Source organism: Cervus canadensis, chromosome 32, assembly GCF_019320065.1.
Source record: "Cervus canadensis isolate Bull #8, Minnesota chromosome 32, ASM1932006v1, whole genome shotgun sequence".
NCBI classification, from domain to species: domain Eukaryota; kingdom Metazoa; phylum Chordata; class Mammalia; order Artiodactyla; family Cervidae; genus Cervus; species Cervus canadensis.
The window spans coordinates 16,201,819-16,227,972 of record NC_057417.1 but is presented as its reverse complement, the minus strand read 5'-3'; the positions used below and the strand labels follow the sequence as shown (position 1 = coordinate 16,227,972).

General features: G+C 37.3%; 2 protein-coding genes across 3 annotated transcripts in view; one reads left to right on the top strand and one right to left on the bottom strand.

Annotated features, from left to right (window-relative positions):
- The first annotated feature begins 631 nt into the window (after nucleotides 1–631).
- LOC122433470 (transcription initiation factor TFIID subunit 11) lies at nucleotides 632–1,831 on the top strand. The gene has a single exon (XM_043456462.1). The coding sequence runs from the start codon at nucleotides 662–664 to the stop codon at nucleotides 1,292–1,294; it is 633 nt and encodes a 210-aa protein (XP_043312397.1). The 5' UTR covers nucleotides 632–661; the 3' UTR covers nucleotides 1,295–1,831.
- Nucleotides 1,832–4,501: 2,670 nt separating this feature from the next.
- Nucleotides 4,502–26,154, bottom strand: part of RBBP6 (RB binding protein 6, ubiquitin ligase) — a 31,852-nt gene continuing 10,199 nt past the window's right edge. Inside the window, exons 4-18 of one of the 2 annotated variants that reach the window (XM_043455084.1) lie at nucleotides 23,313–23,357; nucleotides 21,197–21,285; nucleotides 20,977–21,073; nucleotides 20,486–20,625; nucleotides 17,455–17,627; nucleotides 15,868–15,971; nucleotides 15,418–15,755; nucleotides 13,546–13,642; nucleotides 13,371–13,449; nucleotides 13,208–13,262; nucleotides 11,501–11,569; nucleotides 9,887–10,249; nucleotides 9,497–9,598; nucleotides 6,870–8,627; nucleotides 4,502–6,506 (exon numbers count right to left, since the gene is read on the bottom strand). In XM_043455084.1, the coding sequence (XP_043311019.1) occupies nucleotides 4,922–6,506; nucleotides 6,870–8,627; nucleotides 9,497–9,598; nucleotides 9,887–10,249; nucleotides 11,501–11,569; nucleotides 13,208–13,262; nucleotides 13,371–13,449; nucleotides 13,546–13,642; nucleotides 15,418–15,755; nucleotides 15,868–15,971; nucleotides 17,455–17,627; nucleotides 20,486–20,625; nucleotides 20,977–21,073; nucleotides 21,197–21,285; nucleotides 23,313–23,357 (5,094 nt within the window). In that variant the 3' untranslated portion in view covers nucleotides 4,502–4,921. The remainder of the gene's footprint in view (nucleotides 6,507–6,869; nucleotides 8,628–9,496; nucleotides 9,599–9,886; nucleotides 10,250–11,500; nucleotides 11,570–13,207; nucleotides 13,263–13,370; nucleotides 13,450–13,545; nucleotides 13,643–15,417; nucleotides 15,756–15,867; nucleotides 15,972–17,454; nucleotides 17,628–20,485; nucleotides 20,626–20,976; nucleotides 21,074–21,196; nucleotides 21,286–23,312; nucleotides 23,358–26,154) is intronic. The other variant, XM_043455085.1, reaches the window with a different exon arrangement.

Genomic DNA, 26,154 nt, shown 5'->3' with positions numbered 1-26,154 from the left:
ATACTGGCCAAGCCAACTTCCTAGCAAATTACTAAATAGCCACATTGCAGAGTGGGAAAGATTCATGTTGGTGTTGGTTTAAAAAAAAATCACTGTTCACCCAAGTGCATAATGAAATTATAACTATTTTTAAATGACATTAATAATCTCAAAGAAAGTCTTGGTAAACTTTATACTTGAAGTTACTGAAAAAATTCACATGAGATCATTATTTTTGGTTGCACTTGGCCTTTGTTGCTGCACGTGGCAAGCAGGGGCTACTCTTCATTGCCGGGCTTGTGCTTCTCATTGTGGAATTCTCTTGCTGTGGAGCATGGATTTCAGTAGTTGCAGCATCTGGGCTCAATGGGTGTGGCAAGAGGGCTTAACTGTTCCAAAGCATGTGAGATCTTCCTTGACCAGGGATCCAACGCAGGTTCCCTGCACTGACAGGTGGATTCTTAACCACTGGACCAGGGAAGTCCACACATGAAATCTCTGAATGTTCCTGTTAACCCCATGTCTTTCACGTTGTATGCCTGTTACTCACTTATAGCAGCTCCACATTATCCTGTATCAAGGATTTATATGGTTTATTCAGTTCTCTTATTTCAAAATCATTCTCACTTCTTAAAAATGAAAAATGCGGCGGCACGATCTCTTCTCCCGGGTTCTAGCCGAGATGGATAATGCCTGCGAATCGCCCACGGAAAAAGGTGGAGAGACCGGGGAATCAGATGAGCCGACGGCGGCTCCTGGGGGCTCCAGGGTTACAGATACGGACGGAATCCCGGAGGAAACGGACGGTGACGGCGACGGGGAATTGAAAGAGGCCGCCGCTGAAGAAGGCGAGCTCAAGAGTCAGGATATCGCGGATTTAACAGCAGTTGAAAGGGAAGACTCATTACTTACTCCTGCAGCCAAAAAACTCAAAATAGATACCAAAGAGAAGAAAGAGAAGAAGCAGAAAGTGGATGAAGATGAGATTCAAAAGATGCAAATCCTGGTTTCTTCTTTTTCTGAGGAGCAGCTGAACCGTTATGAAATGTATCGCCGGTCAGCTTTCCCTAAAGCAGCCATTAAAAGGCTGATCCAGTCCATCACAGGCACCTCTGTGTCTCAGAATGTTGTTATTGCTATGTCTGGTATTTCCAAAGTTTTCGTCGGGGAGGTGGTAGAAGAAGCACTGGATGTGTGTGAGAAGTGGGGAGAAATGCCACCGCTACAACCCAAACACATGAGGGAGGCTGTTCGGAGGTTAAAGTCGAAGGGGCAAATTCCCAACTCAAAGCACAAAAAAATCATCTTCTTCTAGACCAACGTCCAGCAGGGCCCGGTACTGAAGGAAGAAGTCCTGCTTCCGGACTTCGTGTTGCACGAGATTCCCCGCACCGGTGCTTCGGTATCTCAGTCCTCCAAGGATTCCATGATTTTAATGTCTTTCTCAAAACTGATAATTCATTACACCTAGAAGGCGGCATGTGCCCTGTTTCATACTTGCCTTGACTAAATATCGGGACCTCTGAGGGCATCTGAGGCATTTAACTGTTACTGGCTAGTTGTAAGAAGAAAGGTTGGTGCACCTTAAGCATCTTTTGGACAGGAATGCTGCTTTCAGAAAGAAAACCTGTTCAAGACGATTTGACGGTTTCACATTGAAGCCTGAAGTTGTTATGACTTAGGTTGTTTCTTTACATCTGGTTTTAAGTAAATGAAACAACCAGAAACTTGACTTGTGATACTCTACCATGAAGGACACGGTGACAGCAGAAGCAGTGGAACAGTTTGTCCCTGTAAATGTTTAAGATTCTTCTATGAATTTTGGTGAATGATTAATAAAACTGTTTTCCAACTTAAAAAAAAAAAAATGAAAAATGCTAGTCAAAAGGATGTGATTCCTCGATGATTCAGCAGGTGAACAATCCACCTGCAATGCAGGAGACACAGGAGATGCAGGTTTGAATCCTGGGTCAGGAAGATGCCCTGGAGGAGGAAATGGCAACCCACTCCAGTATTCTTGTCTGTAAAATCCCAAGGACAGAGGAGCATGGTGGGTTACAGTCCATGGGGTCGCAGAGCCGGACATGACTGAGCGACTTAAGCACATGGTATATAAAAAGACAAAGCAGAGTACACTGTATGTGTGCTAGTGAGGTTTTCATTGTTGCTAAGAAACCCACTGAAGCTGGATTAATGGCAGTGGTGTAAAAGGACTTTGATGAAAGTTCCAAACCAGAGGTTCTATTCTGTATAGTTTTGTACAATAAGAACAGAGGTCACTGAAAGAATTAAAAGACAGGAAAAAGTGGACAAGACATAGGTGGGGACACTAGCACAAATCAGAATAAACCATTAAAACTAGTTGCCTACCTTCTCTGAATCCCTGCCTTAAACATCTTGGAGGGGATTAGCTTTCTTCATTTGGCATGCTGAGACTAGCAAAGGAGTTATTTTTCAACCCTTAATTATAAGGTTTTGGAAGGACACTTGGAAGCACATTGGAAGGACACTGTCTCCCAGATCTATAGGAGCTCAAAAGTTATATTCCTGTCTTTAAAAAAGCTGACATGTTGCTGGCTTCCATGACGCAGTGGAGACCAGACAGTTCATAGTAAGCACTTTGGAGTTATTAATACTATAGCATATTCAGTGATGCAATTGTGTCCTGAGGGTGTTATTTTGAGGTAGACAAGCAACCCTGAGAACTCAAAACAACCAAGCTAACTCTCAAACAATGGGTAGTAACTTGTGAGATAGGTAGAGGATGAAGGAAATTCCAGCCAGAGCAGTCAATTGAGTAGATAGAACATGACCTTTTTGGAAACCAGCAAAGATAGGTGGATTTCACATGTCCAACTCCAAATGGCAGGGGTTATTTAGGTGGACTAGTTAGGCACTAGCTAAGTATTCCAGGTTGGGCTGAACCTCACAGGCACTGGAGTTTTCTGCTCAAAGAAGCACTAAACATGAGCCATTAGAATTCTCAAGGGTCAAGTAAGGACTGCACCTAGCACAGTGCCTGGCAGTTATTTCAATTCTCTCTCAAGCCTTTTAGTTGTTAAGCAGCAGTGATCAGCACCTGTATCTAGTGTTGGGGACTGAGCCGTTTAGATAAGCAAGATGGGTAAGGGTGAGCAGGTTTTGGGAGTGTTAGCATGTGGCTGAAATGATGCGATACAGGCAGCTGTAGAAGGAAAGACAGTAAGAGTGACCAAGGGATGAGTTGAAACCTCAGGTCTAAATAAGGCCAATAGGGAAAGGAGCGGAAAAAGTAGGTTGCAGATGACACACTCGAGTTGAAATTTTAAGGTGGGAATGGTGACAGGTGGTGATTAACTCAAGTAAATTGTCATAGGAGTGGACTGCAATTAAAGTGACGGCCAGTTGAGCTCAAAGTGAATTCTTAACAATGCACCCAGGTAGTGAAACGTCTAACCTCACATGATAGAACATATGATAAAAGTGAGTTCTAGATGCCAAAATCCTCAGTGAATGTGGGAGATATAGCCTAGATGTGGGGCCGAGATTATTAAGAATTGAGTGTGGTCTTGCTGGAGTATCTGAAAGCACAAGTGGAACGTGTTGTGAGATTGGAAAGGGGTGAGGCTAGCAGTGGGCAGAACTCCCCCGTGATGGAGATGTCTGCAAATTTTAAAAAAAGACTTACGAATCAGCAAAAGAAGAGCTCTTTAAAGTCAAGTTGGTTTCATTTAAAGGCAACATTTCCCAAACTTAATTCAGTCCTGAATGGCTTTCTTGATGTGAATAGCATTTTTATTACCTTTACATTCTTTAAATCATTTACTGTTTTCCCTTACATATTAAATGCTGCATTAGAAAACATTCTCATGTATGTCTGTGTACCACCTAAAACAACATTGCTTCAGTACCAACAACGGCATACAGGAAATAATACCCAAGCGGTACACTTGGGAAATAATATCAAGGAAGTGAACCGAGTTGCTGCTAATGTAACCCCATTCTTCTCTCACCACCAGGCCGGTGCCCTGGACCAAAGCATTTCAGGATCTTTACCTCAAACTAGAACTAGTCTCTTTCCCTCCTTTTAGCCACTGTCTTCTTAATCTCTACTTACACAGCTGTTTCTAAAGTACCATTCTTACCAGCTCCCAACATCCTTTCAATAGCTTTTTATTGACTACAATAAGCTTCCTGAACCAGAGCCATTAAGGAAACCCACTGTAGTCTCTACCTAGTGCTTCTGGACCTATTACTGCTTGCTGCTGGACACAGACTGGGTAGGCCACGTATGGTAAGTGTGATTTAGAACTTTATTTACGACCCTTCTAGATTTATTCAACCAGAAATCAAATTAACCATGATTCCTTATTTCTGGCCACCTATTATCAGCCCACAAATGAAGTACATTTTCCATGTTTACTTCAGAATTTATACATACAGTTCAGTTTATACTAAAGACTCAAAGGATACTTTTAATAGGGAAATGGAAGGGGGAAGTGAAAGGTCATGACACACTTTCCTTCAAATAAGGCAGTCAACATTTGAAAAGTTTACTGAAAACTTTTATTGTAATCAAAAAGTGACATAACAGGGTTGTAATGAATTCAGCAAATCATTCTGCTGATATTTTAGAACTGATATCAGCTTTTGCCAGGCAATTAAAAAAATTCAAATGTGAAAATTTCACAGTACAGTAAACTCCACCCCAACTAATTAATGGTGGTTAAAAATAATAGGCCCTAGCAAAACCTCTCATGTTACATGGTCACAACTCACAATTCTGTACAAAAGTTCGTGTTATAAAGCTCTGATGTAAAAATCAAATAATCAAGCAGCAATATTTTAAGTGCAGCACAGGGTCTTCCGTATCATTATTTACAAGGCTTGAATCTCTTTACATTATAACAAAATTTAATACAGATGACTTAGGAATTAAGTCAATTTTTAAAAATCTGCCCTTCTACACAGTGACAGATTTCACTTTTTGGTCATCCTTCTCCTTCTCCTTTTCTTTATCTTTGCTCTTCTTTGACTTCTTTTTCTTATGTTTGTGTTTTTGGCTTTTTTCCAATTCTGCTTCAGTGCCTGCATGCTTCTTATGCTTCTTATGTTTTTTATGTTTCTTGTGCTTTTTCTTTTCCTTCTTTTTCTTCTTCTTCTTGCTGTCCTGACTTTCTGCAGAACTGGCACTGCTGCTGTGGCTCCGGGTCTGGCTTCCAGAAGGGCTGTGACTTCTGCTCGGACTGACACTCGGGCTGCTCTGACTCTGGCTCCTGGGGACGCCTGCCTGGCTGACTGCTGCCGTGTCCAGGCTCTCCTTTGCTTTCTCCACTACTTTATCTTTCAGTTCCTTAGAAACCTTTCCTGCAGTTTCTTCCTCTTTTATAGACACATTGCTTTCACTGTCACTTTCATTATAGTCTGGTTCAAAAGCAGCTTCATCAGTTTCTCTAGTTAAGTCAGAGGACAGTCGAGAGGAGTGACTTAACTGGGGCTTAGGTTTGATGGTGTTCTTATCAATTTGCCCAGTAACTTGCTCTTTCTCAATCTGTGGGTCAGGTGGGTTAAGTATATAAAGTGATTTATTGCCACTTGACTCTTTATTGTTCTTTGCCTCTAACATATGTTTCTCACGATCTTTACAAGGATTTTTATCTACAGATTTTGTCTCTTCACTTAAGCGTTTAGTATCATAAGTGGCTTTATGGTCATGAGGTTTTTTGTCTCTCGTGGGACTGGAATTACTTTTTTTGGACTCTCCTGTTCCTTTTTTAGGCAAATCTCTCTCCTCCCTTGGCTTAGCTTTTTGTCCAGATGCAGAGTCTTTACTCCGAGAAGGAGAGTCTTTTCTTCTTGTTAATTCATTCCTTTCATCTCTACGTTTGGAACTTGAATACTCTCTGTTGTCATAATCTGTTTTTTTGTCTCTGTTGGGAGTGAAGTCTTTATTTGAGGAACCTCGAATGGAATCATGCTTATCTTCTTTTCCAGAAGTTCTAGTCTCTTTGGAAGACTGAGACAGACTTTTAAAATTTCCTTGCTCATTCAGACGGTCCAGGTTACCATCTTTCTCTGGCTGAGTGCTGTTGTTCTTCCTCTTTTCTGGGTTTTCCTTTTCCAATACTGAGTGCTCTCGATCTTTGGTTTTCCCTTTTTCACTAGATGCAGAGTTTTTTGAACTTTTGACCTCATGCTGTGCAATTTCATGGCTCACCTCCTTGGTGAGTTTCTGAATTTTCTCTGATGACTCACTTTCTTTTTCAGCATACTTGACTGCGTTTGGTGGTTTAGTGCTAACATTTTTTATAACACTGGCAGGTTTTCCCACACTCGATACAGGCTGTGAGGTGGATTTAACATCTTCTTCTTCAGATTCAAAGTCATCTTTATCCCATTTGGATTGGGGAACCTGGATCATAATAATAACATCTTCAGCAGGAGCTGTGTTATCATTATTATATTCTTCCATTGTTTTAATGACAGTTCGCTTTGTATCTGTTTTTTCTTCAGATTTCCGCACAGGACTGCCTCCAGTTGAACTGGTACTAAAAAGAATTAAAATATTTTTTATTCAATGAAGAACTCATAACTGTTGAACACTGATGAGTATAAAAAGACTTAACTTAAATATGATAAATGCCCTTTCAAGTTTCAAAAGCCCACTTACTCTGCTCTAAGATACGTGTGTATGATTACATAAAAATAAGTGTGGCTCACTGCCAAAATCTACTTAACATCTGTTATCTTTTAACAATTGTTATCTTCATAGACAAGAGTAACCAGCTAACCCCCAACATCAATACATTCTTAAGGAACATATTCTCCCTTTTCTCACTCCCGCCATTATCAGATACCTGGTATAATCCACAATGCAACCCCCCCATCCCTGCCCCCCAATTATCAGATACCTGGTATAATCCACAAGTGTTGAGCTGGATCCTTCAGTTCCAGTCACTTTTCGCCTGACCTTTCCTTTGATTTTTTCTTGTTTCACTTTGCCGGATGTTGATTCCAATTTTTCAGAGGGTTCTTTTGTGTTAGATACATTTTCTGTACTTCCAATTTTTTTACCAGTTTCTCTGTTAAGTTTGATTTTTTTGGCTGGAGCAGCTGATGATGAAGTTTTGTCTTTTTCAGGTGTCCTGTCCATCTTTTCAATATCAAGCTCCATTTTGCGCTTGGGTGATGGTTTCACTATTTCAGTCACTTCTAATTTAGAGACTTTCATTGAAGTTGACTCAAAATCTTTATCTACACTTTTTTCTTCAGTTTTTCTCTTCCTTTTTTCTCCTTTGCTATCAAGTGGCTTACTTTTCTCATTAGGCTTCCTGGTCTTTTCTTCTTTACTAGTTATCTTCTCTGACTTGATGTCTTTGGAGTAGTCCTTCTTCACTTTTTCTTCTTTGACTGGTTTTGTCTCCTGGTGTTCCTTTACTGACTTTGAGTGAGCTTTTCTGGGGGTACCGACTGTCTTTTCATCTTTTTGAGAGGAAGATGATGATTTCACATTGTCAGTCTTCGGGGTCTCCTCTTTGGCTTTTTTAAGTGGAGGTTCAGATCGAGGAGATTTTTCACGCTCTCCATCTAGTTTTTCTTGGGGCCCTTTAGCAGGTTTTACAACAGTTTCTTTTTTGGATACAGTAGACCCATCATTTTTCCGTTTGGTCTTGTCACCTTTTGCTTTAGGTTTATCCTTTTCTCTCTTGTCTTTTTCAGACACTGATTTAAAAGTAATAGATTCAGCATCCATTGGTTCGTCTCTAACAGGTGTAGCATCATCTCTACTTGGGAGAACAAACAATGAGTCTGTTTTATTTTCTTCACCACTTGTAGGCTCTCTCGATTTCCTAGAAGTGTCTAGTAACTCTGGGTTTAGAAAGCCTTCGCTTTCTTCCCCCTTTCTTCTTTTTCTATGTTTCTTATGTTTATTTCCTTTACCATCTCCTGGAGCATTTTCACCTTCCTTGTCTTTTGACTTTGTATTATCCTTCTGATTGTGACTGTCTCTTGATGAAAGCTTTTCTGGATAGTTGCCACCTACATTTCGACTTCTATGACTCTGTCCACCAGAGTAATCCTCTCTGCGGCCTCTTGTGAAGGGAGAATTCCTAAGGTTAAGCGGTAAAAACCTCTCTGGAGAAAAGTTCTCTCTATTTGCTGATGGTCTAGGCTGTGCTCCAGTAGCATAGCCTTTGTAGTATTTCTCATACCACTCTCGGTACTTTCTCTCCCACTCCCGATAACGCTCTTTCTCAAACGGGTCTCTGAAGTCCACACTCCTCCCGTAGTAAGCTTTCATGTCGTAAGGTGGTGGGACTTCTCTGAACCTGTTAAAATATTCACGCTCTGTTTCTCCTTGAGGTACATTACGTTTATTAGGAGACTGTCCCCTAAATGCTTGAGGAGATCTTGATCGTGAATGATACCGTCTATAGGGAGGTGACCTTGACCTAGATCGATGATACCCGTGTGATCTAGACCGTGAACGGTAATTTCGACTCTTTCCTCTGCCTCTTCTGGGGTATGGAGGCGATCGTGAATAAGAACGAGAATGTGAGCGGCTAAATGATCGCGAATAAGAACGTGATCGCGTTGAACCAGATCTTGATTTAGAATAAGTATACGAACTTCTTGAATAGGATGAACCACTATAGGGAGACTTGGACCTAAAACAAAAACAAAAAACAAAACAATAATTGATAGTTGAGAAATATATGCTAAGTAAAATACAGATGCTTGCATTCAAGTATGTTCTCCTCATGGTTCCATATTTCTTTATATCAAGTTTCATCTTAGATGATTAAAGAGGCACAGTGACCTCTATTGGAATGGAATAAAGTACACAAAGATCAGAGCAATCACTTGTTGCAAAACAAAAGTGAAGTCTTAATAATTAGAGTGAAGTGCATTAATGTACCGTGAATTATATGAGCTAATCAACACTAAAGAAAATGCCAATTAAATTTAAATTTTACTTCCTATCTGATTATTTTAAGTAGCAGTGAATTTTTTTCTTTTTGTCCTTTATTGGCCAACAGTCTAGCTTTAAAAGGAACCATATTTCGAGCATAAGCTTAAAAAAGAAGTCTTCTAAACAAGCTTCTAGGGAATTTTTATAATTCAGTTTTTCTATCAATAAAGCAATTTGTAGTCTAGTGTTATTTCATAATTACACAGGTTAATGTTCCAGCAGAAAGCTGTAGCCTTAAGTAAGAGGGTCCTCAGAAATGTATTCTTTGGCTACTCCCCTATTTCTTTCCTTCTATAAACATTTCCCAATTTTTTCATACTATAAATAACTTCAAGGGACAAGGGTAATTTAATCCCCATAACTGCTAGTTCTACACAATAGAATTTACAGTGAGATACTATTTCAATAAACAGATACTGGGAAATAAGCTACATTTCCATTTCTATAAACCTAGACCGAATCAGAAAAATTCCATAACTGTCATGTTATTTATATCCATAGCTAATCCCTGGATATTCAAAGTCCCATTTGCAATTCTGTTGTGAAGGCTTGCAAAACACTAACCTGGAAAATGAGCGCCTACGCTCCTTTTGAATCTTTTTGTATTCCATCAATTCCTTAGCAAAATCATTTGTAAACTCATCTAGCTTGGACTTTTTCTTTTCCCTAGTAAAATAAAGTTAAAGAGTGAAAGTTAACAAAAACCATTTAAGAAAACTAACAAGACAAATGTAATTAGATTATGAATGAAATGAATGAAATTGCCATTAGTTTTCCACTTTAAAACTATAAATAACTAGGAATCCCTGAGGAAGTTGCTTGTATGACTTGGTTTAATTTTTAGGTGATTTTTCTTACACTAACTGGAAACACTGGAAAATGCTTCCAAAGATACCTATTTAATGTTACATCAGAAAATGAAAGTGTAGAGTAATTTCAAATTAGAACACTTACTCTTCTTTTAGTCGTCGTTGCTCTCTATAGAATTCTTCCCTGGACAAAGGTGGTGCTTGTGTTGTTGGGATGGTATTAGAATGAGCAGTCTGTACTCCAGATGACACCCAAGGTGCTGATAAATTGGCTGGAGCTGGAGGAAATCCTGGAGGGGGAACACTATACCCAGCAGGTGGCGGCTGGCCAGGAGGAAACTGAGGAGAAAACTGCGGAGGAGGAACACCTGGAGCGAGAGGAAGTGTGTGGGGAGGAGGAGGATACAAGGGAGGGGGTGGGACAGGTACAAAAACTGGGGTTGCTGGTAGTGACGGGCCTTGAGTTCTCTGTGATCTTTCGCTGTGATGTCGTCCGCGGTTTATACTTCTGGAAAAATAATTCCAAGATATTAAAGCACCTGAGACAAGTAAGCTTATCTTTTCTACCCCAAAACTACTTAAATAAGCATCAGGATACTGATATAAATTGTATGTAAAGGTAACATCATTCATATGTTAAAAACAACTTTTCAGGCCAGTTAGGGACTAAGAGGATGTCAGTTTACAAGGCCTTCTTTATATGGAGACACTATATTTAAAAGTTCTCTTGTGAAGTTCCAATTATCACTTCACAACCATCTCGTTACTTCCTAATCCATCATTAAAAGGAGCTGATAGGTTAAAGTCTCTGTGATCTGGTTCTCCCCAAAATGCCTTCCAAGATCAAGTTTAAATGAAGAAAAACCACTTCCTATAATCTTTTTGAGTAAATATGTAAAGACCCTTCAAACTAGAACAAATATTAGTTTAACATTTGTAATCAGTAACTGAAAATCTGTTTTTTTTTCTGACAGTTAAAAAAAGTCAAATTCTGCCTCATCAAAGAAATAGTGGCTTAAAAAAAAAAGTGGGCTTATTTCTGTTAAGTTTTTTAAAAGAATCTTTAAATTACAGGTAACAGGTATACAACAGCAGCAGTAGGGGTTTAGATTTTAAGCCTCTTTTCAGAGAGTCTGATTTAGTAAATACGCTATTAAATATGTGATTTAGCAACAAAACAGCAGTTATCTTTCATAAGCTTAGCAATTTTCTCTGGTGCACTAGAAGATGACCTTGAGAATGACGCAGAGAGTAAAACGTATGCGGGTTACTTCTGAGACTGACACTGCGTGTGTGTCTCCAGAGCAAGGGTCCCTAACAATCTCCTGTCTCTTCTTTTGGAAGAAAAGATGGCACAAGACTGGGACAACTGAGTCTAGGGGAGAAAAATGTGCAATTCTTCACACTTAGGAGTTGAGCTGGTTAACATTCACTTTAAGTTAATGACACCTTACACACTGCAGAGGCTTTACTGACTTCCCTCTACACTCAACAGAGATAAGCCAATGTTCTGCAATGTGCTGACAAGGAGAAAGCAACCCTTAAGAAGGAGTAGCAAAGATGTGGCCTTAAAAAACCAACAGTTAAAATACTAAATGTAACCTATTCTTTCATAGGCCTCTCAAGCACAACTCGATTTAAGTGAGGTATCTGTAAACCAAATGAACTCACTCCCCTTGCCACTGCTACGCTTCAAGTTTTGTTATATTTTTCAGCCTGTCATCAGAGTACTGTTATTCAAGGTTTTTAGCAAGCCTACCTGTAGCAACTCCTCTCTCCTCTTCTAATTTGCTGTGGTGGAGAAACCAAGTATCCAAGTTTGTTGGAACTGTGTGGAAAGATAAAATAGGCTTGAGTATAATTAATACATGATCTTTTTGTGCACAGACTTTAAGATACCTATTTTTAAACTATTCTGGAAACTTTTCCTTACTCCCTGACCCTGATTCTTGCTTGTTCCAGACAGACAGATATGAGCAAGCATTACATGTACTTGAATATTTTTTCTGATTAACATATTATAAACAAAGAAGCCTCAATATAAACTTCATGTAGTATATTTTAATTAGCATTCTATAAGTTACCCTGTGAACTTTCTGTGTTTTTTTTTTAAAGATCCCATGTACTTAAAAAATCTCATGTATTTATTTCCTGGCTGTGCTGGCTTCTGCCCGGGCTCTCCTCCACTTGTGGTGAGCAGGGCTACTCTTGTTGCAGTGTGCAGGCTTCTCACTGGACTGGCTTCTCTTGTTGCACAGCATGGACTCCAGGGCCCCCTCGCTCCAGCAGTTGCAGACCCTGGGCTCCACAGTTGCAGTTCCTGGGCTCTAGAGAGCACAGGCTCAACAGCTGGGGTGTATGGGCTTGGTTGGTCCTAGGCATGTGGGATGTCCCCAGACCAGGCATCAAAACCCTGTGTTGGCAGGTGGGTTCTTCACCAATGAGCCACCAGGGAAGCCTTGAACTTAATTGTTACAGAAAAGGAAAAGAGTCCTTTTATCTGCTGGCAACTACGTGGAGGTGTCTGACATGTGAGGTAAGTAGCACATTTCCAATTCTACAGATGACGCAATGGAGGCTGAGAGGTACAATCACATACCCACTGTCATACAGCTAGTAAGTGCAGGAGCTGGGATTCAAACCCAGATCTGTCTTCAAATCCCGTATTCTTTCTACTGATATATTCGTATGTGTATGTGTTAGTCACTTAGTCATGGCTGACCCTGTGACTTCATGGACTGTAGCCCACCAGGGTCTTCTATGTAATTTCTTCAGGCAAGAATATTGGAGTGGGTAGCCATTCCCTTCTCCAGGGGAATTGTCCCAATTCAGGGATTGAACCTGGGTCTCCCACACTGCAGGCAGATTTTTCACCATCTGAGCCAGCAGGGAAGCCTTTTCTACTGATATATTCTTAACATACTTTTTCTATAATGAGTCTGGTTTATCTTTCAAACAAAAAGATCAAAGTTTTGGAATATAAGCCAGTTTATATAAATTTATGACCTATATAAACAGAAATATTATATAAAACAATAAATAAATCTGATTTTTAATGCCATAAAAAATTATACCCTATAGAATTTTTTGCTTTTTCTTCTGAGAAGAGGAAGGACTTATTACAGGAACCGTTCACAAAGCATGTCTCTCAAACCTTATAGATTTTAATATGCAATAGAATTTAATTAACTGAGCTACTCAAAATGAGAAATTTTGTGATTGACAGGCTTTAAATTTATATGAGTTTATATTTATTTTAGAAAACACATTCTTTTAGAAAACAGTTCTTCACATAGTCTTGTTTGTTACATTTTACATAAAAACTGTAAACTATGGCATATAAAAGAGTTTATAATAAAAAACACTCATTAAAAAAAAGACACTCAGCAACATACTACTTAGACTATAATTTCTATCCTCTGGTTTGAAAGCAATCATCTGAAGATTATGTGAAACATATACTTACTGTTCCCAACCTGGTCGACCACCACCTGGACGAGCAGCATTTATTCTTACTGGACCTTGGACAGAAAAATAAGAACAACAACTAAATATAAAATTACATGTTAAATAAAGCTAGAATTATTTTTTAAGGGAAAAAGTTCAAACCAAAGTGATTTTATACTCACCAGTTGTGGGGATCAACTGTCCATGCAATAATGACTGTCCGAGCAAAGAGGGGGTTCCAAGTACAGGCACCTGGTAACCCTTTAGGAAAAAACACAAACAGTTAAAAAACAAAACAAAAAGCCCTACTGTAATAATATAAAAAGGTCTCCAAATTTAAAAGCCAATGAAACTTACCTTCTCTTCCATAAGAGCAGTAATTGCAATTGAAGAAGCTCCCTTTGAATGTTCTGATGCAAGTGCTGCAGCTGGCAGTATTTTATTATCAGAATCCCTGGAAAATAAAATAGTTTACAACAACATTAAAAGGTCATTAGAAATGGAGATTAAAGGTACAAACTTCTGGTTATATGAGATAAGTGAGTGCCCAGGATGTAACGTACAACATGATGACTGTAGGTGACACAGCGGTATGGTACACTGGAAAGCTACTAAAAGAGATGAGATCCTAACAGTTCTCATCACAAGGAGATGAGAACTCTTTTTTTCCCCTTCTTACTGTATTTAGGTGAGAAGATGGGTGTTAGCTGATCCTACTGCAGTAATTATTTCACAATAAATGCAAGTCAAATCAGCATGCTGTATGCCTTAAACTTCAATGAGAACATTTTCCATATTTTTGAAGAAAAATTCCATTATTACAAAGACTGAGTCATATTTAAGAGCCCTCAAACACTTGCAGAGTTTGAAAATAACAGATCTGCAGAAAATGTCTGCAGTACACAAATATTCTTACTTCAGGAATGCATTATCTGTAATGATAAGATTATAAGGTTTCCCTTTGCATATAACTAATAAAAATTATTAAAAGAAAAAAAATTAAAAATTATATCCTGTTGTTCCTAACACTGTTCTCCACCACACTTGCATTAAGATGAGTTAAATCAATGATGATGAAAACTTCTGGGGAAAATGAGCCAAACTGGACTTTTGAAGAGTTCTTCATATGTAAGTGAAATGTATGATGAAGGAAATCTCCTTAAAAAGTACAGTCTATGAAATGATAGAAATTGGTGCAGTTTTAAGACTACTAAAGCTTAAAAACAAAAAAAGTTGCAAAACCAAAATGAGAAAAAAAGGATTTTTTTCTGGAATTCTACTTCCAGCTCTAGTAAATCAAAAAGGTACTCTAAGGTAAGTCAATGAATTAGTAGACCATTCCCACTATTAATCAAATAAAAGGTTGAACTAGATCAGTGGGATTTTATTCTTTTTCATTATGATTTGTCACGTGATACCGAATACAGTAGGACCTTGTTGTTCATCCATCCTATATACACAGTAGTTTGCAGGGATCTCTTAAGTATACTTGTAAACGTCCTACTCCTAAAAATTTTGCTTCTGGGAACATGCCCCTGGCATCTTAGTTTTTAAAAGCGGGTTCATTTTTTTAAGACTTGGACTTATACAGCCACTGGACTATATAGTCATAGGTCCCTTTCATTTCAGAAGCAGTAGGATTTAAGTGAGGTTTTTACTACTCTCCTATATAATTACGCTCCAAAAAAATTATTTCTGATCTTTCTACCAGTGTTTCATCCCCTCTCCTCTGTTCTTAGTTCTACTCAAATCTACTGTTTTTTAATACCATCATTATGACCATAAGTGAACTCTCCCTCCTGTGAACTGCAAAAGCTGTTATGGGATACTGTTCAACATTTAAGAGGGGCTGCTGGCAATCCGTATAGTTTTTGACTTTGGGATATTTAATCATTTACAAATGAATCTCCCTTCATTTGTCTATTCCTCCAGTAAGACTAAGTCATTTCTTTTTTTTTGTTTCATTTGGCCATGCTGTGTGGCTTGCAGGATCTCAGATCCCCAAAAGGGATTGAACCCCGGCTCCAGCAATGCAAGAGCCAAGTCCTAATCACTGGACTGCCAGGGAATTCCAAAAGACTAAGTCATTTCTTACAAGTCACCCACCTCACTGAGTACAGTAGGATGCTACAGACTGCCGGTCACTAAAACAACAATTTAAGCAATATACAATAAAAAAATGTCACTGGTCTCAGCTGTTTCCTAACAGTGAGAGATACATAGACTTACCGAAAAGGTCCATCTGATTTTTCTGAGTGGACTGATATGGAGACTGTTGCAGTTATATCAGGTACGGGGGCTGAGGCAGAAGATGGGTTTCCAGGGACAGGAGGGGCCAAAGAAGACTGATTAGAGGTTAATGAAGACATAGATGGAGCCGGGTGAGTTGATGAAGATGTCACTGGAATCATCAGAGGATCCTGTTGTCTTGATATTGGAGATCTCATCAGAGGTTGTAGGTTCCGCTGAATGAGTGGTCTTGGAGGTGGTATTGGGGGAGGGGGTGGGGGTAACTGTTTTCTTAGTCTTTTCGTATAACCAGTTTCATTTTTGAAGTTATTAACAGCCTATAAACACCAAACATAAAAATGCAGAAAAAATATAATATTTACTCAAGTACAGTTAAAAATTAAAAGATTTTTAAAAATTTTTCATAAAAGGGGATATAAATATAGGTACCTGTCGTAAGAACTTATTGGCAATTAAAGCATCAGGAGAGACGTCATTCTGATGACATGTTGGACATGTATGTTCATCTGATTCCAAGAGCGCTGTCCTTATACCTATGTATAAGATTTTAAATATTAACAAAAGCACAGTTAGGAACCCAGTCTTTGGCAATGAATTGAGAAGATGGTTTATACGTGTTCAGTTACACTACTATTTTCCAAGCACACATTACTGATCACTTTTATTCTTAGATTAAGAAATTTAAAAGTAAAATTTCTCTCCTGGTATCACTCCTCTGCTCTAATCTCTACCTTAAACACAGAAGTAACGGATATAAGCTAAACAAGCATTTAAATTGAGAGAAAGGACACTCTTTCTCAAATACCATTCTCTTTGGTTAGCTAACATCTAGAGTATTATAGGAAAAAATAGAAATATAGCCTAGAAATAGACATTATGTTGTAAATACAGGGCTTTAAAAAAAGCAATCACTTGGGAATACCCCAGTGGTCCAATGGTTAGGACTCCACACTGCTAAGGGCCAGGGTTAAATACCTAGTCAGGGAGTTTAGATCTTATAAGCTATGTGGCATAAACAAAATTTAAAAAGGCATCACTAAGAAAGGGCATTATATATAGCAGAAGCATTATCTGGGCAAGGAAATCAGAAACATCTATAGCACAGCAGGTAAGAAGGAATACCAAATTACAGATGCACTGATTATGCTTCAGTGTAGTAAAAAAATCCAGTTATATAAGTGGCTTGTAAAATTTAAGACACACTCTGAAAACAAGCCTTAAGTAACCTCTTCTTGACTTTTGTCTTCACTGAACAGGCTCCGTAACAAAGATTTGTATTCCAAAACTCTCTTTTCTTGTTTTTCTTCTGGCTGCGCCACATGGCATACAGGATCTTAGTGGATCTTAGTTCCCTGGCCAGGGACTGAACACCCCCCGCTCCAGCAGAAACACATAGAGTCTTAACCACTGGACCACAAAGGAAGTTCCCCCAAAACAAACTTTAGAAATGAAAAGGACCAAAGCAGGACTGAGCAATGAAATTTTTAGATGACAACATTTTCATCTGGGTAAGAAGGGAAAAACTTAAGGTAAGTGGCAGAAGAGAATCAAGTGCTAATATAATATAAATGACTAGGAAAAAGAGTGTCACAAGCAACCCCCACCCAAGTGTTTGGGTAATATGTTTACAGACCGTAGTTCTCAATCACCCTTAGGAATTTTACAGTAAGCTATTTTCCACATTCCTAGAAAGGGATTTATTTTCAAAAAATACTTTGGAAATATCTAAGGCCCCAAAAGCTTTTAAATTTCTCTATACCATTTAAAACATATTTGAAACAAAAATCCTACATTTTACAAAACCTCAGTAAAGACACCTTGATGAAGGAAAAGAAAGTGGTCAATTCTAAAGGACAGACTTTTTTTTTAAAAAGGAGCAACAAAAAGTTATTAAATGTTCACTGATGTATCAATAATTCATATTTTGTTATTAAAATATATATTGTTGCTAAGAGCCTTTCCAAGGAAACACACACACTCTAAAATACATATCTTCAAAGTTTCAACATTTCTTACATTCATCACAGTAACTGTTTCCACAGCAGGGGATGACAACGGCGTCAGTCATAATATCTTTGCAGATGAGACACAACAACTCATCTGGGATAGGATCATCTTCTTCTGAAGATGACGACGGCTCCTCTGGTAAAAAAGGTGGTTTTTCTTTCTTCCCAATTGCATATGCTTCTCTGTAAAAGAAGGTCTTAGTGTTTTTAACACTGTTATGGGAAAGTATTTCCAAGATATTTATATATTCTACTATACAATAGTGGGAACTTATAACCTAGCATGATGCCAAATTAGTTTATACAAGTGTAGTACTTTCCAAAATAAGGAAGCAGTTATGAACATCCTCCCCTAAACAAAAAGATATAAAACAAAATCCTAAGAGAGTATAACAAACAGAAAAAAAAAAGCTATAAAACTGGCTAAAAGGATCTTAGATTCTGTATTTCTAAGAACTGTGAGTCAGAGCGGGACAGTGACACAATCAAGTACCACAAAGCTATATTTAAATGGCAGAGACAGGATTTGAGCTTAAGTGATGACAACACCCTAATCACTGTTCTCTAGCCTACCATGTTTCCTGTAAAAAGTTTTTTTCCTCCTGAGTCTAACAGTCTCCAAACCTGTGAAAATACTAGTGTGAATGTCACAATACGGGAAACCAAAATTGGTACTGAGATTACACAATTAAGGTGGATAATTCAAAGGAAATATGTCACTAATCACATCAATAATTAATAAACAGAATTAGACTTCAAAACAGTGGTCTTATACTTAATATTATAAGAGATTAATCTATTTATAGACAGTTGGAGTAGGAAATGGCAACCCACTCCAACATTCCTGTCTAGAAAATTCCACGGACAGAGGAGTCTGGTGGGCTACAGTCGATGGGGTCGCAAAGAGTTGGACATGACTGAACACAAGAACTATTAATGACTTAATTAAGAAAAATGTGTAAAAAACTTAAAAGTAACCCCTCATTAGACACCTGGGGGTCCATTTTTTTGTAGAAATTTTGTGGAAATGTTGGATATTAAATATATTAAAAAAAACAAAAAAATAAGCCCTTCTCAGACTTATCACCGCCTCTTCCAATACCCCCATCTTCTCTGTAATCAGGCACATTTGTAAAACATAGGAATTCCTAGAGAAATCTTTTCTCTTTCATTCAGGAACAGTGTGTTCAACTCAATGCTAAAAATGAAAGAATCTCATCTGGACAGAGCAGGGTACCTTAGGTGTGTTATTTGTGTTGCAGTTGCTCCATAGACATCACCACGATTCCAGAAATAAGTATCAATTTGCTTATGCCCCATTGTTCCCAATTTGTGAAAGAGGAGTCTCCCACTGCCCAAAAGAGAGAAAAGAAAAAAAAAAAAAAAAAAAGAGGAGAACAGAGGATAGAAAAAGAAACAGAAGAAGAGTCTGAGTTGCTTATCAGTGGTGTTAGTGGAGAGGGTGAAAGTTTCATTTAAAATATTTGGGTTCCCATTTTCCCCAGTATTTGCTGTGTGTTTGGCACAAATGCACTTTTGTATTCCAGTATTCAAATAGCAATGAAGTTAATTATTAGTTATGAGTTTACAGGTGATGTTAATTTTTCCAACAAATTTCCATTTAAATACTTTTACATTTACATCTTATTGTATTAAGATGAAGCGGTCTGCTCTTAAACTTTGTCTGTAAAAAGCCATCAATTTCAACCTAAAACTGTTTGGATGCATGTATGAAACATCTGAATTAGAAACAGCATACAACACACTGCTCTAAGATGAACCACAAAAACACACAATGGTAGACTGAAAAAATAGATGGGAGTGAAGTTGAGAAAGTGAGCAGGGTTGGGAGTTTAGAAAAGTATTAATTCAGATTATCTGTTAACTAAAACAATGTATTTACCTACTCAAAAACAATCTTTTTTTCAGCATCATTCTGTAAGCATAGCATTTTCGTTGTCCTTACCTGCTCATCACATTTTGATAATACAGCACAAAGCTGACAAAAACTGTTCTTAATAAACATTCTGTCACTGGGAACATGGATATCTATTCTTTAAATTGATGTTTCTCAAGGCATGCCTTGAGCATCCTCTAACCTCGTATTCTCCTGGAGGACTTGTTAAAGATGCAGACTAAGAATAATAACCCCTCGGGGGCGGGGGAGAGGAGTGGGACAGGGCACCTAGACTGTTTAACACACTTTTGCAAGAGCTTCTTATGTACAATCAGGTCACAGAGCCATAGTCCAAAGGAACACTTAATATTGTGTTTTATATTGTGTGAGTTTGCAACTGTTGAGGGTAATCAAAAGGTAATCAAATGTATTAAAAAAAAGCAGATAAAATGGGAAGTTACCTAGCTGAACTACGCCACTAGGTTTACTGTCGATTCATTTCATTAAAAATTGGCTCCTAAAATAAAACCTGAAAACATGTGAAAAATAAGCATTAAGGTATGGCTTACAGAGCTACTAACAGTTTATAACAGATAAACAATTCTGAACTGTTATATAACAGATCTGAACTAACAGTTTATTAAATAAACCATACTTTAGAATCTTAAGACTCACACAGTATACCCAAACTAGTCAAGATACTTGAGTATTTCCTTTAATCTTCACACTTAAATCTGCCTTGATAGCTTGTAGAACTTTTATTCTTAAGCCTCTTGTTTCTTAAAAAGTCTAAGACACTTATCTTGTTCATTTAAAATATGCAAATAGCATACAAGATTATGTAGGAGTATGTATGTGAATGAGGAAGAAAGCAGGGAATGACAGAAAAAAGAAAAATTAGAAGACCACAAGGAAAGTGGCACTCACTGGCAACAAAAACCCCAAATACATTTTTAATTTGCTTTAAATGGAGCAGACTGCAGCCTCTCATTCTTAACACAGAAATGCAACATATAGACTAAGACTTGGTATACAATGTTTATGAGGAATCCAAGTAGCCAAGTTACAAGCCCAAGATTAAATAAAACACTATAGCCTGGACTGACTGTAATCTCCACAGATCATACCTAATTTGAATACTTACGCATCTATAGTTGGTATGGCATATTTTCCAGTGTTGGTAAGCATTGCACCTTTCATGTTAGGATCTTTCACTTCCATCATAAAACTTCTGGGAATTCCAGTGCTCTTTTTAATCCTAGGACCAGATTCAAAGTTCTTATCCTACAGGTAGGGGAAAGGAGAGAGGAGGAAGAGAAAAAGCAGTTACCATTATTTAATATTAGCTAACACAGTGTTTACTATCTGCTTGTATTATTTGTAGAGCTTTACATATATGATTTCATTTAATCCTCACAACAGCCATGTGAGGTAAGGACTATCACTATCTTCATGTCACAGAGAAGAAACAACAGGCTTGGAGAAATCAGGTAACTTGCTCCCTCAGTGGCGGTGTCAAGATTTGACACCAGCAGTTTGGCTCCAAAAGCTGTGCTCATTTGCCACTGTAACACAGAAGCCAGTATTTACCAAGAAAAATAATACGGCTAAGGAAAAATTTTAGCTTGAACTTACCCCATTTGTTGGGCAATTCTTAATATAATGGCCAGGTTTACCACAACGGAAACAAGTATAAGACGGAGGTGGTGGACCCAGAGGTTTCTTCATGTAACTGAAAGGGGAAAAAAAATTTACATGTACACAAAGACTTAAAAAAACAAAAAAGCTTTTGACATGGGGGGCTGTTAAGTGCCACCCCAAAGTACGTATTGGAATAAAGTACTTATAAACTTACTTGATTGGGTCGTATTCATGGCCAGATTGCGACATCATTGCTTTAATTTTATCTTCTTCAGAAGCATTGGCTTCAGCCAGATTGGCAGTCTGTTTAACAGGTAATTATTTGACACACACATTAGAAACACATTTAAGACCACACAGCCAAAGACAACACCACTCATCCTGTAAAGAGCAATATCTAATCTTATATAAAAACAGTTTACAAGTATAACCTAGAAGAGGCATGGGGAGTTCCTTAGGTCATTACATGACGTTTGGGTGTCTACAGGGTTGAAGAAAGTCCTTCTGGGGGCACTCAAACCTTAGACCCTGTTTGTACCTTACATTAAGATTTACATACTACTCTTCTAAGTTAAAAACTGAGATTAAGTTAGAGAAACACTTGACGTTTTTAAATATTAAAATAATTCAAGTGTCACAGCATTAAGCATCAAGTGTCAAGCACATGACTTAGAGGTAGGGTTGGGGACAGGACACTGAACATATTATGCAGCAGATACTAGAAATCAGAAGACTCTAAGTAGTGGTGCGAAATTTCAAATTAAGTGCAAAGCACATGCACTGAGCATTCAAATTATAAATCCAACTCTCCAAAGATTTATGAACTTCATCTTCGAGGTATTACATACAGTAGTCTAGATAATAAGCAGGGTCTAAGGGAGTGAGTCCTAATAACTTGAATCTTCAAGCATCTAGCACTCATTATCAGCCATTCATTAGGTTTTAGCTTTACATTCATCCACAAAACAAGCAACCAGTTTTAACATTTTATTGTAATTTTATATACAAAGAATGCTTAACATTAACAGAGCTTAGAACAACAGCAGCATTTACAAAAAACTGGATTACAGATGTTGAACAACTAATTTGTTTGAACCCAAACATTAACTTACAAATAGTTTAAAAAAAAAAAAAAAAGTCACCCAAAGCTCCAAAACTCCCCAACTGCTTCCCACAAACAATGGAGAAATAGACCAGAACTCAAATATGGTCCTTACAGTACAGAAGACTTTAAACAGTGAACTATAAGTTGCTAAAGATGTTAACTCTATGCTAAACCACTTTGCATTAAAAAATTATTGAGGATGGTTTTAAAATTATCTTTAATGTATACTTTTCCCACAACAGGAGTTTAAAAAGCTGTATTTGTTACTAGGACACTTTGGGGATACATTCTAGGGGATAAGGACAAAACCTACAACAAAGCCAAGGACAAGATAGGGACAGCACTAATGGAAAACTCGTCTACTCATTCACTTTGGTTGCTAAATTTAACTTTATATTTCTGATAGCAGGGGAAAAAAGGATTTTTGGAAAACTTCCTTCTTGGCCCTCAAAACTGTACCTGTTCTCTATTATTTGCCTTTTTTCCCCCCAAGGCATAATTTGCAAACTAAGTCTATTGTTTTAAAAATTAATCCATCACTAGTGCTTTCCCAAACAAAAGGTACACACTGTTGAGCAGAAAACTGCAAGCAATCTTATCGCAAAACATGGCATATACAATGATTTCAGGAGGTAACAATTTGCCCCTCTGCCAAACATACACATTGGTATATTCCTGCAAACAACTTTATACATTTACACAATTCACGTAGTCTGTGTTCAAACAAATTAGGTTGTTTAAAACTTTTTCTAATGCAGACAGACTACAAGTCTATAGCATAGAGAAACAACTGTATCACATTTAAAATGTTAACTTTCAAGGGATCAATTCAAATATTCAAGAAATAACCACGCAATTGTCCATGTAAAGGAAAGCTTCTATTTTGGCTGCATAAAGTCCACATAATTTACAGCCAAAATCAGGGAATTCCTCCAGAAATCTGTTAGTTTCCACTGTATAATTAAACAAAATGTATGAGAAAAAAGCAAGTAAGTGTAGCTTCATTTGTTTCTTCTGTCTTGAAGATGAATACTCCAACATTATGGTGAAGCAAAATACTCCCCCTATCTTCTCAAAACGGCAGCTACTCTTTACAGGATAGTAATAATATGTACAAATGTTTCTGCAAAGTATTTCCTCCCCCAACCCCTCTTAAAACAACTGCTCCACATTAAAAAAAATTACGATGTTAGAAAAAGATTTATATTTTCAAGAATATATATACCTTTGTAAGCTGGGCCAGAGAAATAGACGCAGAAGAGTCATCAATCTGTTCACAAAAAATTAAACACACATTCAAGTTCCACACTGAAAACATCTGAAAGTGATCATTTACTCCCTACTGCCACTTAATGTTCAAATATTGGGTATTTTTATTAGAAGTTTTCAAAAGAATGTTATCTTGTTTTAAGCTGAAATGTAGCTCACCCCACTTATCCTTCTTCACACATCTCACATACAGTAAATAAAGGCTAATGGTTGAAGGGGACTCTATTACAATGAGAAAACAGTAAAGAAAAGGATAGGAAAGCTGCTCAGTGTGGTGATTAAATACTAAGTAGAGTCCCAGGTCTATCAGTGGTCTCTAAAACTAATGATGCTCAAGACAATGTACACTAGAAGAGAGAATAAGAAATCTTTCTAACTTTCCTATAATGCCAGTATACAACCCTGTAAAAACAAGCAGCTCTTTAAAGTCTCAGGTAATTGCTTTAATAAAACAGCTCCCAAATAATTGCTACTTTTCCCCTCTTTTGAGTATGTACTGCTCAGTCTGAATAAGTTGATTCTCCCATACAAAGTATCAATAGCTAATCTTGCCAAAGAAACCACAGCTTTAACAGGGCAAAAATTTTAAGCCAAATAAAGAGAAATAAAAGTCATCCCGGGGCAGGGCAAACAGAGCAGTTATAGGATGGACTTCAATATGCAGGGAAAATAGTTACTTTAATCAAAGGGAGCAAGTATTAAACATGGATATAAGAAGGCTTTAAAAAATGTATGTTCAAATGTATTTAAAAGTGCTTATTTGTTCCCCTGAAATATATTAATATCAGTTTTTAAAAAGTGTTTATGCATGAGTGTGTATATGTATATACACAATCTTCAGCATGTAATTCTAAAGACATGATTTCCCTACAAGTGTACCAAGATAAAAACATTATCAGCTTCCTATGTAGTAAGTGGGTTGCTTATTTAATATGTTACAAATTTCTCATGCATTACTGGTCAGAACTCTTCTTTAAAATGGAGAGAATGTAACAAGATGTCTGGATCAAAGAAAAAAAAAGTAAGTCTTCATCATGCATTTTTCAAGGATTCCAGAGAACTGAGAGTATTTGAAAAAAAAAAAAAAAAAAAAAAAAAGCAGCATGACTTGGAGCCCCAAGTAGAAATGTAACCAGTTTCAATATGTAGTTCTTAGCTTAATGCCACCACAGCAGGAATGCAATAAACGGAAATAAAACTAATGCTGGCTAAATTTAAAATACATCCTATACACGTCTTAAGAGTTTTAAAAGCTAGTTTGATGGATATTATTGCTGGGATGTTTATCTAAATAAAAGGTTCTCAGCTCCACACTGAGGGACTGTAGAGTCCATAATGCACTAGCCCCATATACATTCCTAGCCATATAATCTATCAGTGGGTTGAAGTGTTCTTTCCTTAAAGAATGAATATCTCAAGAGGTAAATTTAGAAAAGAAAAATTGAAAGAACACAGCCTATTTTTATCCAGAAAAATTCTGACCTATTCAATCTATTTTGAAGAGTGTAACATTTTATATTAACCAAGAATTACCTGAATTTTAAGAAATAAGGACTGAACAAACTGCTGTCAACCATCATCTATACTGTTTCTAATCAAAGAAACAAATTAATAGCCTTTTAAAATAGCCTATTACTATATAGAATATGCATGCTGATCACTTCCTTAGAAAGCAGCAGTTATATTACACTTTTTTTACTGCTGAAACCAAAAAAACTAACTTTTTTTGTTGTTGTTCTTCTCACTCCTAAAACATAGCTGTCTTTTTGTTATTATGCCAGGCTTTCCTATTCTTCCTTTGGGCCAACTTGTTATTATGAGCATATATTTAGTTATGAGTGGTTTTAGATATTCAACAGCATCTAAATCACTTTTTTCCCACCAAATAATCTGTGGATTCTCTACCAATTGAGCTATCAGGGAAGCCCCTATAGCACTTTAATACCCTATAAAAATACAAGGAGGTAAAATTTACCACAAATTTAGAAAGGCATCCAATTGTTTTCTACATATAGCAAGATATTAAGAAATAAGTGTAAAATGCTGACAAGAAATGACTTAAAAATGAGTAGGAATTTATATGTATTAAACATCAATTAAAAAAACCCTACTTTAAAAAAGTAGTCTCTAGAAACACTGATTAACATGCACACTGTGGACTTGATTAAAATTAACCTACCTCTCTCACATCTAATTTGTGGCCTTGCTTCTGGGAGCAAGAATCTGAAATCTTTTATGTCAACTATACTTGCCTGAAATTAAAGGATCTTACAAAATGTAATTCTCATGTTAGCAGGAAGGACCCACCGCTTTGGAATAGCAACAGAGAAGGGTAACTACAAACAGCAAAGCTGTGGGGTACAGAACAGCCGTCCTTGATTAGCGTTGGCTCAAGTCACCAACAATGTGCGTACATTTACTTCGACTAATCAGAATTCAAAAAACTGGCTTTAGTGATTTTGTCTTAATTGTGAATGTGCATAACATACCTAAGTCTCCTAAGATGGGCACTAATTATGCTTTATGAATATATTTTCTTGGATTTTAAATGTCAGCAAACGTACCCCAAACAAATAATGGGGATATTATGTTGTCTAATTTCTCCACTTCAAATAATTCTACCTAAAAATTAAAGCCACTTTTAGTTCTTTTTTTTTTAAAAAAGAAGAAAGAAAAGAGAAACCTAAATAAGCATAAAATAAACTGCTTCTTATAAAAGTGTAATACAGACATGCCAGGGAACACACAAGGCTAAAAGAATGTTAACTTTATTTATGAACATGTGATCTGTGTTTATA

What these genes read in the sequence shown, in the direction of transcription:
- LOC122433470 (XM_043456462.1), top strand. Translation starts at nt 662, where the DNA reads ATGGATAATGCCTGCGAATCGCCCACGGAAAAAGGTGGAGAGACCGGG.